This window comes from Balaenoptera acutorostrata, chromosome 5 (genome assembly GCF_949987535.1).
Source record: "Balaenoptera acutorostrata chromosome 5, mBalAcu1.1, whole genome shotgun sequence".
Lineage (NCBI taxonomy): Eukaryota > Metazoa > Chordata > Mammalia > Artiodactyla > Balaenopteridae > Balaenoptera > Balaenoptera acutorostrata.
In genome coordinates this window covers 53,544,201-53,563,540 of record NC_080068.1, presented here as the reverse complement: position 1 = coordinate 53,563,540, position 19,340 = coordinate 53,544,201, and the positions used below count along the sequence as shown (strand labels likewise).

At 42.5% G+C, this 19,340-nt stretch overlaps 1 protein-coding gene across 3 annotated transcripts in view; it reads right to left on the bottom strand.

Moving 5' to 3' along the window:
- The window catches only part of ADAMTS3 (ADAM metallopeptidase with thrombospondin type 1 motif 3), a 290,935-nt gene extending 272,707 nt beyond the window's left edge, over positions 1–18,228 (bottom strand). For 2 of the 3 annotated variants that reach the window (XM_057547499.1, XM_007193580.2), the window contains exons 1-2: positions 17,523–18,228; positions 16,190–16,217 (exon numbers count right to left, since the gene is read on the bottom strand). In XM_057547499.1, coding sequence (XP_057403482.1) covers positions 16,190–16,217; positions 17,523–17,591 — 97 coding nt within the window. In that variant the 5' untranslated portion in view covers positions 17,592–18,228. Of the gene's footprint in view, positions 1–16,189; positions 16,218–16,492; positions 16,594–17,522 lie in introns of those variants that run through there. The other variant, XM_057547500.1, reaches the window with a different exon arrangement.
- Between the last annotated feature and the right edge of the window lie 1,112 nt (positions 18,229–19,340).

The following is a 19,340-nucleotide window of genomic DNA, read 5'->3' as shown; positions in this document are numbered from 1 at the left end:
TAGGATTTGTTTACATGTGTAAGTTAGTAATGCAGGCAACTGGAGAACATTTGCTTTGTCTATGGTGCTCCATGCGCTGACTTACTACCCAAGGCCCATGAGAATCCGGCTGCACCAATAATTCCAGCTGTAACTCCTTCTTTAACCATCGGTTTACCGTGTCAAGGGAAGGAAAAGTGATGCTTCATTTAATGTATGGATTTCTTATCTCCGATGAAGGGAATTCACACAACTGAAGTCTATAAACAACATACCGATGCCTGGATTAAGTGACTGGAGAACTAGAAAATTTAGGAAGAATGCAGGGAGTCTCCTCCACACCCAAGAGGACACCCAGAGTTTCATGCTTACAGTAAACCATACACCCTAGATTCTCTGGGATGAGTCCATTTTTCCACTGTCAGACAATATGTTCTGAATTTTTATTCAAAATAAAGATGGTGCATTTCTGTAGAGCTTTGTCTTCTCCAATGTTAAATAATAAGCCACTCCTAAAACGTACACATAAGAAACATTTTTGAAATTAAACTCTGAATGAGTCATTTTCCAGTTGGGAATTAATGGAAAAGATGCATGTAGCCCCACTGGACGGTAGTTAATGGAATGGACAAAGGAGCTACCCAGTCACCTGTCATTTATTGCAGAATAAATATCAGGCACTCTGCTTTGTGCTTGAGGATATACCTTCTCTAATTCTTACAACAATCACAGTTGGTAGGTATTACTACCCTTCGTTTATAAATGAGAAAGCAGACCTAGAAGGCCTGACACGTAGCAAACAAGGAGCCAAAGGAAATTTTCAATTCTGATCATCTCGATGCTGAAGATCACGCTCTCCCTCACTGCAGAATAGATGGAACATCTTGCTGTCAATTTCTAATTTAAGATCTGATGACTACCACAAGAATGATGACGTCCTGCCTACCCTCAGCCAGCCAACCAATTTTTCCTCTATTGTAGCTTCAAAAATTATTGTAAAAGGCTCTTAAGTTCTTGGTCTTGGGGAGAACAATAAAGGGGTGGTGGATAAAGCTCAAAGCTATCAAAAGTATTTAATCTCAGGTTACAATCACATACGCAAACCAACATTAATTTACTGCTTTCAGAAATGACACATTTCACAGGCCCAAATACTTCCACCAAACAATACAGCCTATGGTCAAGGAAGAGACTACAGTGCCAGAAAGCAGAAAAGTCAACACCTGAACTTGAGCAAGTTCTTTATTTTTTCTTTAGCCTTAGTGTCCTCAATTGTTAACTAGAGGTTAGTAATAGTTCCAACTTCATAAGTTTGATGAGAGGTTTAAATGAGATTATCCAGAGGATTCAGTAAATTTTAACTATTTTAACTTAAGTGTAAATTAGTCACTTATTAAAATAGCGCCCAGGCGCAATTATAAAATATGAAACTATACAATTGTCAGCTGGGGTGGCTGAAGGGCCACAGCAATAGGCATGTAAAGGTTTGTGTGAGCCGTAAGTTCCACAAGCACAGAAAGCTGGGGCCACTGTAAAGCCACATTGTGGTCACTAATTACTCAAGCATAGCTCAGAAGCAGTGAATTCTGCACAATCCGCTGGCATCTGTGCCTGCCTGGTCCATGCCCACCTCCCCCCACCGACCCCGGTAGTATGGATGAACTGTCTGCGGTCTTACCTAAGAGCAAAGCCTCCGTTCGTGTACACATCCTAGCCCCTCTGGCCTTTGCAAGACGGCTTCAGCAATTGTCCTCAGTTTCTTTCCTCATCAATTTTCCCATCACTAGATCATTCCCACCAGTAAATAAATAAGCTGCCATATTTTCCATCTTTGACAAAAAACTTTCTTGATGCCACATCTGCCTCTAGCTAAGTCCCCATTATTTCACTGCCCTTTATAGCAAGACACTTTTAAAAAATTGAGTATATTAGATATCTCCAATTCCTCTCTTCCCACGCTTGTTCTTTCTTGAACCCACTCCAATCACGCTCTTGTCAAGGTCACTAGTAACCCCATGTTGCTGACACCAATGGTCAAGACTCCATCTTCTTACTTGCCCTATTAGCAGCATCTGACTCTATTTCTCTTTCCTTCTTAAAACACTTCCTTTCTTTAGCTTCCAGACACCATTCTCTTCTGGTTCTCCTCTTCTCCTCAGTGGTCTCCCCTTCCCATTCTCCCTCCTCATGTTCCTTTATTCTCACGACCTGAACACACTGCAGTGCTGCAGGACCTGGTCCCAGACTCTCCTCTTCTGCATCTACCCTCCCTAGCCTGGTGAACTCATCCTGTCTCCTGACTTTGAATACCTTCACCATCATATATCTCCAGCCCAGGCTTCCTCCATAAGATCCTCTCTCGTCAATTCAATTGCCGCTGGATCCTGTCCCTGTGGATATTCACTAGGTACCTCAACACTTCCAAAAGTAAACTTCCTACCTTCCTGCTCCCAAACCTGCACCTCCTTGCCCATGTCAGTAAATGGCAACGCTATCTTCCCAGTTACTCAGACCAAAAACTTGACTAAACCATCCTTAATTCTTCTCACACCACACACCAAATCTTTTAACGAATTCTACTGACTCTATCTTCAAAATATCTCCAGACTGACCACTGCTCACCACCTCCCCTGCTGCTACCCTAGTCCAAACCACCATCTTCCCCTTCACAGGTTATCCTCAAAACAGAGCCAATGACAGATCATGTCTTCTCCTCAAAACCCATCCCACTCAGAGAAAAATGGCTCACAAGGGCCAGCACTGGGAATTCTCACATCTCAAGGTCATTGTGCTCACTATTTCCTCTGCCAAAGTGTCTTCCCCCCGACAGCTGCATGGCTCACCCCTCCATTCCTTCAGGTCTTTGCTTAAACTTGACCCTCCCATTAAGGTCTTTCCTGCCCCCAGTAACTGTCTCATTACTATCTCCCTTCTGCATTTTACTTCCACAAAACTTGTCACCATCTCACATACTCTAAATCTTATTTATATGTTTATTTGTTCATTGTTTCTTTATACCTACTAGCATATAAGCTTCACGAGGGCAGGGATTTTTATCTTTTCTCTTCACTATAGTTCTCCAGTGCCAGAAACTGACTCTGAAGTCACTCAGTAAATATATGTGAATGAATGAATGAGAGCAGTTTAGCCTGAGGGAGTATCTAAAATTAGAATGCATCTTCTTTTCCCCAAATAGTAATTTACCATCAAGCGATCGATGACAGCAAACCACACAAGTTGTCATACGCCTCTATTGCCCGAATTTGCTTGCAAACATTGGGTATGTTTCTCACCGTTCCTGCTGGCCTATAAATCAAACGTTTCATAGTATCCAAAACTTACATTTTAAGCTACCAAGAACAACGACAAAAATGGATCTAACCATAAAAACAGACCTCCTGGAATGCAGACACAGGGCCCCTCGTGCTTCGGAACCAGAGGCAGGAGATTAGTCCCCACTCTGCATTCCTCTGGATAGTCACAGAACTATAACTCTACAGGTCAAAGATGAACAAGACCTTGAAAGATCATCTCTTCCTTGCCTCTTTCTTACAATTAAGGCATCTCAAGTAGAAGACGTCATGTTTTCTTTTTTTTTTTTTTAATTAACTAATTAATTTATTTATTTTTGGCTGTGTTGGGTTTTCGTTTCTGTGCGAGGGCTTTCTCTAGTTGCGGCAAGTGGGGGCCACTCTTCATCGCGGTGCGCGGGCCTCTCACTATCGCGGCCTCTCTTGTTGCGGAGCACAGGCTCCAGACGCGCAGGCTCAGTAGTTGTGGCTCACGGGCCCAGCCGCTCTGCGGCGTGTGGGATCTTCCCAGACCAGGGCTCGAACCCGTGTCCCCTGCACTGGCAGGCAGATTCCCAACCACCGCGCCACCAGGGAAGCCCTCATGTTTTCTTAAGTTAGAGGTGCAGTACCTTTCAACTACTCCCGCCTTCTGGGAGGAGAGATTTTTCTCTGAGTATTTAGGCCTCTCCGTCCCCCTTAACTCACCCTTCCCCCGTGAAGAAGCATGACGGATGTGATTAGCAAGTCTGGGAAAAATAAGCAGTTTGCGAAGCTCAGCACTCCCTCATCATCATTCCTGGCCTGGGAACGATGCTGATAAGGACGCTGTTCTCTTCCACCTCCTCCCCAGCAGCAGGCTCTGTCTCAGCCCAGTGGGCCTGACACACACTGGGTGGGGTGCCCTGCCCGCCAGCCCACTGCCTGCCCACGTGACAGCCTCGTGCTCCTCCCCAGCCTCTTTCGTAAGAGATATTTTCACTGTGTCTTTAGATTTGCTATTTCTCAACGTGTTCAGAACCCAGGCAGGTCAGAGGCGTATGTTTAATTGAGGACCTCCTCAAAAGCTTGAACTACCTATAAGAAAAAGTACTGTCACATCTTCGCTGTCAGTCTAATGATAACATTAACAATTCTCCCGGTCAGGGAATTCTTTCATATCTAAATTCCTCATTCTAGAGTTTAACATAATGACTTCTCCCTTCTTGCACTGCATGAAAAAAAAACACCTTCTTGTGTATCTGTGCATGTGTGCTGTGTATGTACTTCTTTTCACACACACACACACAAATATTGCACACAACTGACATCAAAGAATGTAAGGACCCGATGTTCTGTGCTTCCATATACTTAAAAGACTTTTGAGCTAGTCAGACTTTCTGTTTTAATGTCAGCCATGTTAGACTTTTCTAATAGTTTCCAAATTTTACTCATTTCTGAGGCTCTGGACCATTTACACATGTCTGAGTTTTAGCATGATACTTACACATAACAGACCCTCAGTAAATACAGGTTAAAGAAAAGTTGCCTCAAACTGAAACCTGAGTGGGTCAGTTTCACTGTGCTGAGAAGAAGGTGTCATACCCTCTCTTCACCCTTAAAATATCTACACCAAACTTCTCATTTTCACCTGAGTATTCATCTTGTCTTCCTGACTTCACTATCTCTGTTCACGATGTGCTGATTCTCCCAAACTCCCACGCTAAAAAAACTGACTTCATTTCAACTTTTTCCCCACCTTATATCATTCAAGTCCTACTGATCTCACCTTAAAATTTATCTCAAATTAATCCCCTTTCTTCCAATCACCTTGAAGTTCTCATCACCTCACACTGAAAAGCTGCAAGTACCAAGTCCAAATGCCCCACATATAATTTCTTACTACCAAATGCCGTATACATTGTATCAGAGTATTTTCTAAATTACTGCCAGAAAAATTGTTTTGAAGTCTTATGTCTAATATGCCTAGGTTCTACCACTCACTACCTTTGTGATTCTGGTCACTTAAGACTTTTTATGTCAGTACTCACCTGAAAAAATTAGGGCAACAGTATTTAGTTCATAGGCTTGTTGTAAAAATTAAATGGCTTAATCCAAAGTGCTTAACACAGTATCCAGCATATAGTAAGTGCTCAATAAATGTTAGGTATTAATATTACCCTGTTATTCTTTATGAAGAGTTTCAACTGGCTCATCATTACTTCAGGATAAAATAAATTCAGAAAAGTGATATCTGTATTTCCATGTCAGACCTGAAAATTGCTTGAAAGACCATCTACTAATCAAATCCCCTCACTTCACACATAAGAAACTAAACTCAAAGTTAGGTAATTTAACCCAAATCAAAACTTAACTTTATCATTTAAGGCCCTCTGCATTCTGTCCCTAATTTCTTTTCAACATCATCTCCCATATAACCTAAAGAAACATTCTAATGGGCTCACTAGCTTAATCACTCCTGCCTTTAGAGCCCTACTCTACTGCATCAACCGGGGGGAAAGGTCTGTTGCTTTCTCTCCATGTATGCAAATCTAACCCGGCCCTCACGGCCTTTCCCAAGCCCCATCTTTTCCATGAAACCTGTCCTGTTAAACTGCCTAAAGTACAGAGCTCAGGGTCTAAACTTCCTAGCTCTGACTGTCGTGCACTGTCTGCATAACAGTTATAAAAATCCCTATGGGTGAAAAATCATATGTTTATGTCTTGTCCTTTCAGAGATTTTAAGCTCTTTGGGGCAGAGATGTGATCTTACATGTGTTTAAATGTCCCCAGTGTACATCAGTCTTTGGGGAAAAGAGAAATTAATGGCTATTTTTGGAAGTGGGGACTCTTGGGAAGGAGTGCTCTCACAGCATCACCCTATAGCCCAGGCTTTGGGACCATCTATACTCCTTCACGCATTCAGCCACATACGCTCGCACCTAAGGACAGGCAGGCTGGTATCCTTCTAAGTATGTTGTAGAACACTACACAAATGTTTCCTAGAAGAGACTAGATGTCCCCAGCACATTACAAAGACCACACTCTAGAACGGCAAGAGAAGACAAGTCTTCAGTAGTACAATCAACATTGCTAGGACCTAAGATGGCTGCAGCACAAAGTCTCATGTATCACGGCAATTTTTAGCTGATCTAATTAAGACCAAACCTACCCCAGGCACACAGAATATTGGAATACTTGTGATTGATGCAATGTGGCTCTAATTTCCAAGCAAAGAAGGGGGCGGGGTATGATGGTTGAATACTAAAGGTCTGGAGTCAAAACGCACTGCATTTGAATGCCGGTTTCAATCTCATGTGTTCTTTGGCACATGAGCTTGAAATTATGAAAATTAAGGCTCAGACAGGTTACCTGTAAAATAGGAAGAAGAGATAAGGCACCTAAAGGGCTTAGTCCATCTAATAACATTTCAATAAATGAAAAATTAAATGGTGTTATTATCACCATCACCATCATCAACTAGCTAGAGCTGTACACGAAGGAAGTCAAAATTAGATTCCTTCCGTGTCCCAGCACCCCTCAAGCCTCTCCCCATTCCAGTCCCACACAAATCTAGTGTTTCTGGTGGTTAGAAGGGATCTTAAGCTCCATGTCAACAAACGGCCTGAAGTCTAGACTGGCTGTAACAATCCACGCTCCATTACCCAACCCAGGGACTGGGAATCTCTCCCGAGAACTGGCTGATTGCTCTACACTAGAGGCAGTCACACAGGCAATTTCCTTTATCAGGTATAAATTCTCAGTATGCAACAATCTGGCCACAAGAATGAAATCAAACAAGCATTTTCAAGATCTGCTAAAGAAGCAGCTCCAACAACAACATTTCCAAATCCTGAGCCAAGGGTAAGAGAATGACTTTCATCAGAAATGACAGGAGCCAGCTGCTCCAGGAAAGATGTGAGTGGGGTGAAGAGTGGACGTTAAAGAGGACATCACATGCCAAAGGGCTCACCAAAGCCGTAAACGCTGACGGGGAAGGGGACACATCTTCTCTCAAAGGCAATTAAAAATTAATTGTGACACATGCTGAAATTCTGAACGCAGCCAAATTCCTTTTTCCTCACTTCATCTCCTCTAGGCTCCTATCACCACAAGGCAGAGAAACACTTTGATGTCTTTTATTTTAGTTGCAAACCTATTTTCATAGCTATTTGGGGGGGGAGGGGGGAGGTGCTTTGCTTTTACTCACTATTAAGAAAGAACAAATAGTTGTGAACTTTAAAATACTTCTCATTTTTTTAATCTGGCTTTTTCATAAATATTTGTTGCAATTGCACAATGTTTATGTTCAAGAGAGTCATTTAGGAAAGAACAGCACATTCTTCAGCATTCCAGAACATGAAATCAGGTAAGAGGAGATCTTTTAAGAAAACTGTTTTCAAGAAAAATATCCAAGTATTTTCTTTGTTTGCTACATCTTAAAATGATCAAATAATCAATAACAGGATAACAAGTAGAGATTTATTTTTTTTAAGTGAGGCCCAAATGCCAAACACTTAACATTCCAATCTTAGTTTTTAAAGAAGCACTTCTACTGGTTATATTTATCATCATTGGAAATTTTACAGACTCAAGAGCAATATTAGACATTCTAAAAATTAATATTTCTCATATGTCTCACAATTTTTTGATGGATAATACTTTTGAAGACTAATATTGAGTCTAGAATTTAAAGCCAGGAAAATTAGCATTTGTCCCTAGGGCCAAAGGCTGGGGAAAATATGACAGATAAGAAATGCTGATAGTAGCTTTAAAGGTTTTCACTGAAACTTGTGGTAATTATATTTTCCAAATCTAAAATAGTCTGGCTTATGGTTTGACAAAAAGTATGAGAAACTAGGACAGTCCACTAGGCTGCTGTTTTAGTATCCTATTGCTGCTGTAACAAATTGCCACAAACTTGGCGACCTAAAACAACATGAATACGTTATCCTACAGTTCTGGAGGTCAAAAGTCTGAAATAGGTTGCACAGGGCTAAAAGCAAGGTGTCAGCAGGCTGCATTTCTTTTGGAAGCACTAGGAATGATCTGTTTCCTTGCCTTTTTCAATTTCCAGAGGCTACCTGCGTTTGCTGGCTCAAGGTTCCCTCCTTCCATCTTCAAAGCCAGCAACATCAAACCAAGTCTCTTTCACCTCCCCCTTCCATCTATAAGGACTTTCCAACAGGTAATCCAGGATAATCTCCCTATTTTAAGGTCAACTGATTAGCAACCTTAATTCCATCTGAAGACTTAATTCCGCTTTGCCATGTAACATATTTACAGGTTCCAGGGATTCAAACACAGACATCTTGGGGATCCATTCCTCTGCCTGCCACAGCCAACAGTTCCCGTCGATGTGCCTGAAGTCCCGACAGCTGTGACGTTATTGCACATGTGTGCCGCCCGGCATCCATACCTCCTTGTTCTTTAACTGAACCTCGGTTTTCCCTCAGGTTAACCATCTCACACTCCACTCTCAGTCCCTGTCAGTCAAGAGTGAAACATCTCAATCCAGGCTATTCAGAGCACCGAATCACTGAGCACAGTTCGTGGTCTGAGAATAAGCTTATGACTCGAGCCAGGTAGCCAGTAAAAGCCCTACCAGGAGCTATTAACTGGAGCAGCCAGAACAGAAGTGTTCTGTCTAGTGGGGTAATGAGAGCCTAGAGCTGCTGGTGACAGGCTTTGCCACAACTTGGATAGTCACGATCTTATGCTACTAGAGAAATAGAGCCAACCCAGAGGAAAAATAAGAGAGAAACAAAGAGGGAAGGGAGAAAGGGAGGGAAGGAGGAACGAAAGGTGGGAGGGAAAAGAGGAGGGAGGGACAGAGAGCGTAAGGAAGGAGGGAGAGAGAGGGGAAGGAGGAAGGGGGGAGAGAGAGACTGATTCCTGACATTATTTGAGCCCTAGATCCAGCTATACCTGACTTTGATTACCTGATCAATTCTGTCTTCCTTAACCACTGTCAACTGGGTTCCTGTTATTTGAATCCAAAGGAGTCATGATTAATACAGGAACATTCTCTCAATGAAATGGAAAGAAGGAATTGCAATAAATAAGGTGAAAAGAAAAGAAAGAATTATGTCCAGTATACACAAAATATAGTTGGTGTGGAATAACTTTCTGCACTATTCCTTACTCAACTCCTCCCTCTACTGCTATATTCCAATGAATTAAGCAGCACTACATTGAGATACCAACATGAAGATAATACATGAAAATAGAACTCTTAAAGAGCTGTCACATGGTGAGCTGAGTGGCTGGATAGTGTACAAGTCCATGACACACTAAATTAAGGTGCCTGGAAAGCCACAGTGGCAGGCAGACCTATCAGAAATGTATGGACTAGAATGAGGCAGCTCTCCTTCAGTAAAAGTGTTTTTTAAAAGCACAAGACTGGGCTTCCCTGGTGGTGCAGTGGTTAAGAATCTCCCTGCCAATGCAGGGGACACGGGTTCAAGCCCTGGTCCACGAAGATCCCACATGCCGTGGAGCAACTAAGCCCATGCGCTACAACTACTGAGCCTGCACTCTAGAGCCCGCAAGCCACAACTACTGAAGCCCGCACGCCTAGAGCCCATAGTCCACAACAAGAGAAGCCACCACAATGAGAAGCCCACGCACCGCAATGAAGAGTAGCCTCCACTCGCCGCAACCAGAGAAAAGCCTGTGCGCAGCAACGAAGACCCAATGCAGCCAGAAACAATAAATAAATTAAATAAAATAATAAAATAAATAAATTTTAAAAGCACAAGACTAAGACATACTACTAATAATACCTATTATTCTAGCTTGCTTACCATGTGCCAGCATTTTATGAATGCTTTAAAACTCTGTGAAGTAAGTAAGAGTAGTATGTCTATGTCACATACAAGACAATGAAGCTTTGAGAGGTTAAGGTCATCGACTAGAAAGTGTTGCAGTCAGGATTTTAAACCACACAGTAAACAGAGTCTGTGCCCCTGACCATTTGATGGAGGAGAGGCAATGAATATTAATAGTTCCTCTAATGCATACACTGGTTAGCCTTTAGATTAAGGCATGGACTCTACATGTACAAAGGAGAGGTTTTTACATATAAAAGAAAGAGAACACAAATTCATATGAATAATTATTTCAATGATTCTTTCTATTTGTGTGCATTAGTACATATAAAAATATATGTACTAAATATGAAGAAAAATTGTAGGAAATGTGATTTATTATCTAAGTATTTGAAGATTCATATGTTTAATCCTATTTTACTTTCTACAAGCTTCCTAAATACTATTTTTGTTTTATCAGTCACTTCAAGAACAAGACAGACTGCTTCACGCTGCTCACAATTTGTTCTAAATTCCATAAAGATTCATCATGCTGAATTTGTGGCACTCGTTTTTATAAACAAGAGACTGACATTTTACCACAAAATCTCTTCTAGGGATTCATAGTTAGTCAGCAAAGTCATGTAAATGCATTCGGAAAATTAGGATGGATGAATTACATGTGGGAACAGAGATTCCTAAGCTAGGAAACTTTTCCCACGCTTTACTATCCATTCTAAAGAATACACAACTCTCAAATTCTGTTCTATGAGGTGGACAAATATTCTTAGAGTACTGATAAAATTACAAAACATTTTTATAATACAATGGTTCATACTTTGAGGTACGTGGTAACTAGAAAAATGATTAATTCATTGCATCTTTCAGGGATTGCATAACCAAATATTTAAAAATTATGTTCAAATGTCAAGAAGAGCAGAACCAAACCTAATTTAAAATTAAAATATTTTAAATCAACACTTTCCTATATATTGCTACTAGGAATTCAGGTCCTACAAACGTCTTCAAAAGTCATGCATTTGTCAAAATGTATCATGTTAATTTGGTTTTACACAGTAATCAACTTCTAGAGCGCTCTCCTAAAGGAGTCATTGGAAAAGTGGGCAATAATCTATATACAACACTGTGTGGCAATGTTCACCATCATGAGAAAATGGATACCATTAGGGAAATGATTACACAAAATAAGGTTTATTAGTATGATGGGATGAAAATGATGTTTATGAGGAGTTTGTAATGATATGGAAAATTACACTAAAATATTAAACCAAACAAAATCAGGTATCCAATAAAAACCCCATAATCTGTGTATTAAAAGAAGACTGAATAAGAATATGCTAAATTATAACAAAAGTTTGATATTTGGGATGATTGTCAAAAATCTGGGGGATACAGAAATAGAAGATAACTACAAAGGGCACATGTAAAGCATCTATAATCAGAACAAAAACTGATTAATTAAAAAAGACTAACTCAACAATTTATAATAGAAGTAGCACAGCTTAGAAGTAAAAGCTGATCTCTATTAGAGGAACTCTGAGGAAAGCGTTCCCAAAATTCTGGTAATAACAATCCTCTTTGAGGAAGCAGTAGGGTTCCATTTAAGTCTTCACTGTCAATAGATCCAGTCCAAGCAGCATAACCAAACTCTTCATATTGAAACCACTCATGATTTTAGCAGACAATTTGGAATTGTCCCTAATGGATTTCCAGGGTAATCTCGGTTGGCTACCCATAAGCAAAGAATGCTTAAAGATAATCGTCCTGGAAACAGAGATGACCTTGGAGATTTCTTAACATTTCTGAGCAATATTATGATTATTTGGTACAATGAAAAAAGAAAACAGTGAAAGTATGGGGAAGGAATAGTTCAGCTAAACAGCGGTAAGTTGCTGGTGATAGGTAACATGCTGCATTTAATAACATCTTCATCTAAGAAGCTTAAAGCATTTAACTTTAATCATTATGATGTTCTATGGAGAGGTGGGAGCTAAATCAGTAAAGTCAAGTGTATGATCTTTAGTGCCAGGGAAGAACAATGGCTTAAGTGGCTGAAATTCTAAATTTTACAAGGGATCCCTTTAAACTTGCTTTAGACCACATCTTTTAGTATTGCTGTTGGCAAACTGGATTGACAGATTTCAGTCTCAGCTTATCTTATTCCCACTGATGCCAGCAACATTGCAACTTATCCCAAATAGACTTTAGAGCAAAATTAGTGAACATTCCAAACCTGCACATAATTCTATTCAATTTGACAAATACTTATTGAGCACAAACACAAAAGCATAAAAAACTGATAAGCCTAAGTCCCTGGCTTTGTGGAGTGAAACAGGAAGTCACAAGGAGCCTTGATAACATTGAATAATTAATTGTATAGCCATTGTCACCATCTTCATTTTCCTTGTGACCAATTAAACCTGGACAGGGGCACAGAACAAGAGCCTTTTAGGAACATCAGAACACAGGCAAATCCCAGTATGGTAATAACCTGCTTACTAGATCTATACACTGAATAACAAATATTTGAGAGCCCACAAGGTACCAAGCTCTGTTTTATGTACAGAGGATACAGCAGTCATCAAGACAAAGTCTTTGCTCTCTCAAGGGCTACGCTAGTGGAAACACTTACTCTATACCAAGGAGAAGGTACAGTGACACACTACACCTTGAAAACCAAACGAGTACCTGAAAATGGTGAAAAATTATTTCTCAGGAAACCAGATATTTGAGAGGACAAATTAGCAACTTTATGTGGTTAAGAATAAAATGCAATGGAATTTGAAACTGGGAAACAGAAACAGGGCAGAGAAAGATGGATATGCCCCAATTCTAAGAGCGGGGGTGGGAGAGGGGAGACAGCTGAACACCAAAGTCTCACAATGGTTTTTCCTCTGATAACACTCAAGCAATCTCGAAGGCGTGGCTTATGAAACAAAAGGACTCAGAGGACTCTTTTTCGGATTCTCCAATTTCTACAGAACTATGATTATTTCCTAAGCCACATGTGTCACAGAGCAAACCTCCTTACCCAATCAGGCCAGCCAGCCAGCTACCCACAATTACCCTAGGCATCCTACCAAGGCCATATTCTGAATCAGAAATGAAAGAGCTCCCTGATATGTCACAGAAGTATTCTACCAATCTCATGAAACACATTTACACATATATACACATTACATACACATTCACATATGCACCTATATGTATGTATGCGTGCATGTATACGTGTGCATATGTGTGGGTATATGTATGTATGTGTGGGTATATGTATGTATGGGTGTATATATATACTGTGTATGCACGTATGCATGGGTGTATGTATGTATATATGGGTGTAGATAGGTAGATAGCTCCTCTCTGATTGACAAGGGAGCAGAGAACTAGGTGACAGTTCAAAACCTATTTGCCCGTTTTCCCAAGAGTCACACACCAAGAGGGCATTTTTCCACTGGATGGAGAAAAAAGCAAAGAAGTCACATTCCGTACTACACACTTCATGGGTGACATATATACATATATGTTCTAACCTGTCCCCATCACAGTCTGCCCTCTACTCTAGGGGGTTGGAGCATATCAGATATATATTTTTACTGGTTTCCTAAGCCAAATACTAAAAAAGTATGTATTGTTTTTCTATTTATAACAAGAATTAAAAACTGGCAAAATTAATTGATCCTGTTACAAGTCACCTTTTGTGTGGGAATCCTGCTAGGAAATTGGCACAAGCACTAGTAATGTTCTTATCGATCCGGGTGCTGGATACCCAGAAGTGTTCCCTTCGTGAAGAATCAGCAAGGTGTACACTTATATGCACCACCCTGCATGGATATTATATCTCAATAGAAAGGAGTTTTTAAATTTAGCTTCCTAACAATTTGTGTTTTGCTACTAAATTATATTTACCTCTTCTTGAGACATTAAATTATTCACAAATTATTCAGAAACATGGAATCTTCTCTAGCCCATTTGTAGATCAACAAATATAAATTCATTAATTCTACAAACCTTATTAGTTTTTCCTAATTATGTCATTGATCAAATAGCACCTCCAGGCAGTTACATAAAACACTTTTGAATCAATTATTGGAAAAAAATTACTTAACTATATGTAGAAAAGTACATTTACCAAAACTCCAGGTTAGCAATCCCTTGATGCATGGGGACAGGGGAAAGGAATCTCATTATTGCACATCAAATTTTTAAAATATATTTTTAAATCCCTCTTAAGAACAACATAAATGGTTATAACCCAAAGCCAAATGGTACACTTCTGCTATCACAAGACTCGTGAGTCAAATCTATTTTCATCTTTATTTCTTCCCTTAACTCAATTCGGAAATGGTAAGTGAAAATGATAATAATAAAATAAAGAAATCTCATAAAGCAGAGGAACTTGGGAGCAAATAAATCTTCAGCAACACAACCTAAGAGTGCCCTGCCCTCTTCTCTTCTGTGCTGTTACTCATCTCCCTCTTACCAAATTAAAGCAGACCTGTACTACTTTCTTCCCTGAGGACGAGAACTACCAAAGTAGTTTATATTAGCAAAAGGACTGAACCAAAGTCTAACCCAGGGCCTCTTACATATGAGCATGCTGAGTCTATCTGAAAATTTAATCAAAGCAATGTATTTTATTCCTTGTAGAATGAGTAATCTTAAAATAGTTTTTTAATTTACATATTGAAATGTTGGGATGTTTAAGTAATCAAATGTTTAAGAAATAAAAAGTAAGACAGCTTTCTTTTCCTACTTGTTTGAAGACTGGTGAAAAAGAAAAATCCTTCTTTAAAAAGATAGATGTTGATGGCTGAATGCTATCAACTACAAATGACAAATGTCTCTTCATAGACATTGTATTTTCAATGCAATTCTCAGTCACTTTCCTCCTGTCTGTCCTGCTCTTCCTGTGGAGGTCTAAGCTTGTGGAGGAGTTCCAACAATGCTAAGCACTGAGTAAGAAGGGAGCATTCTGACACACGATGTCATATGGCTACAAACAGTTACTCTGGGCCTGGATCTTGGGGTCCCTCCATTAGTTTACAAGTATGGAATTCCCTGAGCTCTCCACTATGCGCTACAGCAGGTTACCGTATAACCTCTCAAGCTTCATTTCCTTCAAATCTAAAATAGGCACAATGTGTCCCTACCCCCTAGTGCAGTTGTGAGAAATAGATGACATAAGGCACATAAAGCAATTAGCAATGTGCCTGGCACACAGCACACGGGCAACGATTTGTAACTACTTCTGCAGTAACAAAATCTTTTCACCTAAACGATGACTTTACCATATCACCTGACAAATACACAATTTACAGAGACCAACACTCTGCCAAAAGGAAAATTATCTTTTAAAGTAACCCAAGTTAAATGTGTATGAAAAGACTGAATGGAGCCTGGCTTCTTGACAGATGACTTTCAGTTTCTGCATTCAGAACAAATACATTATTATAAACAGCTTCAAAAAAGACCATGGACTTTGGAGGACATGTTACAAGTCACACTCCCTGAGCCTCAGTGTCCTCACCCATAAAATGGGAATAATTCCCATATCGTCAGGCAATACCGAGGTTTTAGATGTTATCTGAAAAAGGCCTAACAGTATCTGACACATGAGTAGATAACGATTTCAAAGCAGATGGCATAAGAAAAGCCATCAGAGGGATTATTCAAAGCTGGAAAAATTTTAAGAGAAAACTTTCCATCATCTGTGCTTCATTTTTCTCTTCTTTGTAGCATTCTTACACTTTGTTTCTCTTCTAATCAGATTTGCTCCTCTTAATGCTACAAAAGTTGATTTAATTTATCTCCATATCTTCTTCCAGTCCCTCCATCACCCTCCCAGTACCTACCAGTGGCTTGTCCAAAGACAGTTAATAAATCGACGCCTGAAAAGTCCAACTGCAGGAGAATTTTTACATCACTACAACTCAGCCTGAGGAAAGTGACACCCTCCTCCGGAAAGAGGAAGAGAAGAACAGAACTGTTACTGGACTACCAATTGTTTCTTTAACCATCAATGGGAGAAATTTCAGAAACAATATTTTGCTTCGCTTACTTCATTCCCTACTTTCTACTAAGATAAGAGTGACATCTGAGAACAAGGCTTACCTATTTGCACCATTTCTTCATTACCAGCCTGGAAAGGAGGGGGAAAAGTAAGAAAAAGAAACAGTTACTGGGTTTCATCTTATCACCTCATGCGTTTTATTTCTACCATTAATGCTTTTCAGGAGCTGGCTAATCAGGAGATGCTGGAGACCGGGATTGGTGCCTAAAGGCTGCACCTCAGTTTGTAGGAGGTTCTGTGACAGCAGCATGAGCCAATTCAATAATAATTTGGGACAGGGTGTCGTTTGCTCGTTTTAATTTTAATTTAACATTTATGAAGCCAGCAAAAAAATAAATACTGACACTCGATATTCTCTTCTGAAAACTCCGGGTACTGGGTCAGGAGTAGAAAAGAAAGTCTCTGAATTTACACGTGCAAAAAGAAGTCTAAATCCTGATGTATCAGATTTGAGGTCAGGAATCCACCAGACAATTCTCTACTTTTCACCCTATGGTCAGACCAGGCAGACCCGAGACGCTACAAAAACTCACAGAGAAATTCTGTACCCAAAGTCCCACCGGCCCTGTGCTGATGTGATTTACTACAAACGTCTCGGCTCATCCCGCTGAGCCTTCTCAAGGACTCTTCCGAGAGCATCGGGCTTCACCTTGAGTCTCCAAAGGGCGGGGGCTGGGTCGAAAAGAAACAGAGCTGCACTCAACTTCGCTTTAAAAGGAGGAGGAGTTGTGCAGAGGGGGAGGGGAGAAAAGCGGCCGGCGCCTCCAGCCTCTGCCCAGGAAAACGCAGGGCAGGAAACGTCCCCGGACCCCCCTCCCCAACTGTCAAACCCCGGCCCTGCCGCGGTCCTCCCAGGACACGTGTCTACTGGATCGCTCCCTGTCCGGCCCAAGGACTTCCTGAAACCCCCGCCTCCGGCTGCCCGAAAAAGCTGTGAGTCAGTAAGGAGAGAAAGTCCCGAGAACCCGACTCCGGGTGCTGCAACCAGAGCACTGGGATCCCGGACCCAGCGTCCAGAACTTCATTCAAGCGCCCAGACCGCCCTCCGGAAAGAGGAAACCCAGATGGCCCGGCGAGGATGCGAATTGGCTGCACTTTGTCACCAGGAATTGTTCCGAATGCCGCAAAGTGAAGTCCTAGGTGTGACAAGCGTGGGCTCCCGAAGTGGGAGTCCTAACCTCCCGTGCCATTCAACCCCCCACCCCAGAAAGCCCCGCACGCTGCGCCCAGCCCTCGAAACACCGTCCGTGAATGCACCAGATAACAGGGAAGGGTGGGAGGGGGGAGGAGGAGAGAGAGGAGGGGAAAGAGGGGAGGAACTTTTTCGGGAAAAGGTTGGGTTTGAGTTTTTTATTGTTATTATTTTCCACTTACTTGTCCATCAGCTGAAGTCCTAACCTCTACCAGAGCGGCTGCTATCAACCAAAGTGACAGGAGAACCATCACGAGTCGAGTTCACTTTTCAACTACTGGGCAAAGCAAATGCCCAGAGCAAACCCACCCCCCCTCAAAATAAGTTTCTTGAAAAAAAAAGAAAAAAGAACAAAAAAATGCAGAATTAAAACAAAAACAAAAACAAACAGAAAAAAACTGATCTTCCGTGCTTTGCTTCAATGAAAATGAAATCTGAGCTCTGAGACTGGCCCCCTCTGCTCTGCAGTTCTTTCCACTTCACCTTCTCACCCCGTCCTCCCAAACAGAATGTGCAGGAGCGAGAAGGTGCTGCGAGCCGGGCATGGGCTGCGCCGGGAGAGGGGGAAGGGACGAGGGGCTTCCAACTATCTCTGCCCGAAGCGGCTTTTTCTAGGCTTTTCGAGCACCATGGGTCCCTAAGGTTAGCGCTGAGAATGCTTGGGTCCCCTGGAGCACAGCAGGGGGAAGTATTAGCGAGAGAGACGAGCGAGCGGGAGCGGGAGAAAGAGGCAGGGAGAGGGCGATTCCGCCGCTCGCACAGAGGTGGGGGCGGGAGGAGCCGGAGGGGAGGAGGAGGAGGCAGGCGGAGGAGGTGGGAGGAGTGGGCCGCTCGCCGGCTCCTGTTGCTCGCGAAGCGGCCGTATGCTCGCTGCCGGCGACCCGCGGGGCGCTAATAAGGCGGCCGGAGCCCCCCGGGCGGCCCCTCCCGCCGCGGCGCCCACGTCACGCGGGGCCCGGTCCCGCGCCCCCCGCGCCAGCCGGGACGGCCGGGGCGGGCGCTGCCGGCGCGGGAGGAGCGGGGAGGAGTGGGGAGGACGGCGACCGTGGTCGGCCCCAGGCAGGGTCAGGCTTTGAAGCCGCGCGAGGGGGCTCGAGTGGCCCGGGCTCCACACCCCCATCCCGGGATCTTCTCCTTCCCCGCGACATGGGCGACGGGAGGTGGCGGTCCAGGGGAGCCACCGGCCCCGACTGGCGGGACCGGCTTTGAGTTAATTATAGGAAGGGGGAGGGTCTAAGGGTCGGTCCTGGGTTTTAGGAAGTTCACCTCCTGCTCTACCTTCCCTGCTCTCCCCGCCGGGTCTCCCCGGAGGGAACCCCTGGAACCTCCAGGTCGTAACGACGCGGTCATCCTCCTTCCGGACACCAGCCGCCTACCACGTTTCGTAGGGGTGGTTCCTACCCCCTTTCAGTTCTTGTTTATGCTTTATTAGTTTGTGTTAGTTTTAAACGATGCTATGTCTCTTCCTTGAGTCACCCGGATGATTCCGTTTATCACTAGAGTACACAGGCCTCAGCGTCTCTTCCTCTCCCCAAGATTAAGTTATCAAACGATTTCTGCCCTTTGTGGCCCAGAGCTTTCTGGGAGGAGATAGCACCAACCTGGGCTCCAGAGACTTGAGAAGGGTTTGCTGGAAGCCGAGCGCAGGCCCGCATCCCTGCGGTAGACGCTTGTGGGCGCTTTCCAGGGAGCAGAGGGGGTGGAAAAGGAAATATTTCCAACCTCCACTGACCAGTTTCTGACACTCCCGCCCCAGAACAGACCATGAGAGAAGAGTGAATAGGCACAAATTTAGGTATAATTTTTCAAGACTTCAACTGGAAGGCGCCTTTCAGAGGCCTTCCTAAAATAAAATGTGTAGAAGCTTCTGTTTGTAGCTTCTGGATGATTCCATATGTCATAGCTCCTTTTCTTTTTTAAAAATGGTGTGCGTTTGGAGGGAATACTTTGGTTCATTATTTAAAGTCTGCATCTTTAGCTTACACATGGCAGGGTTTGTG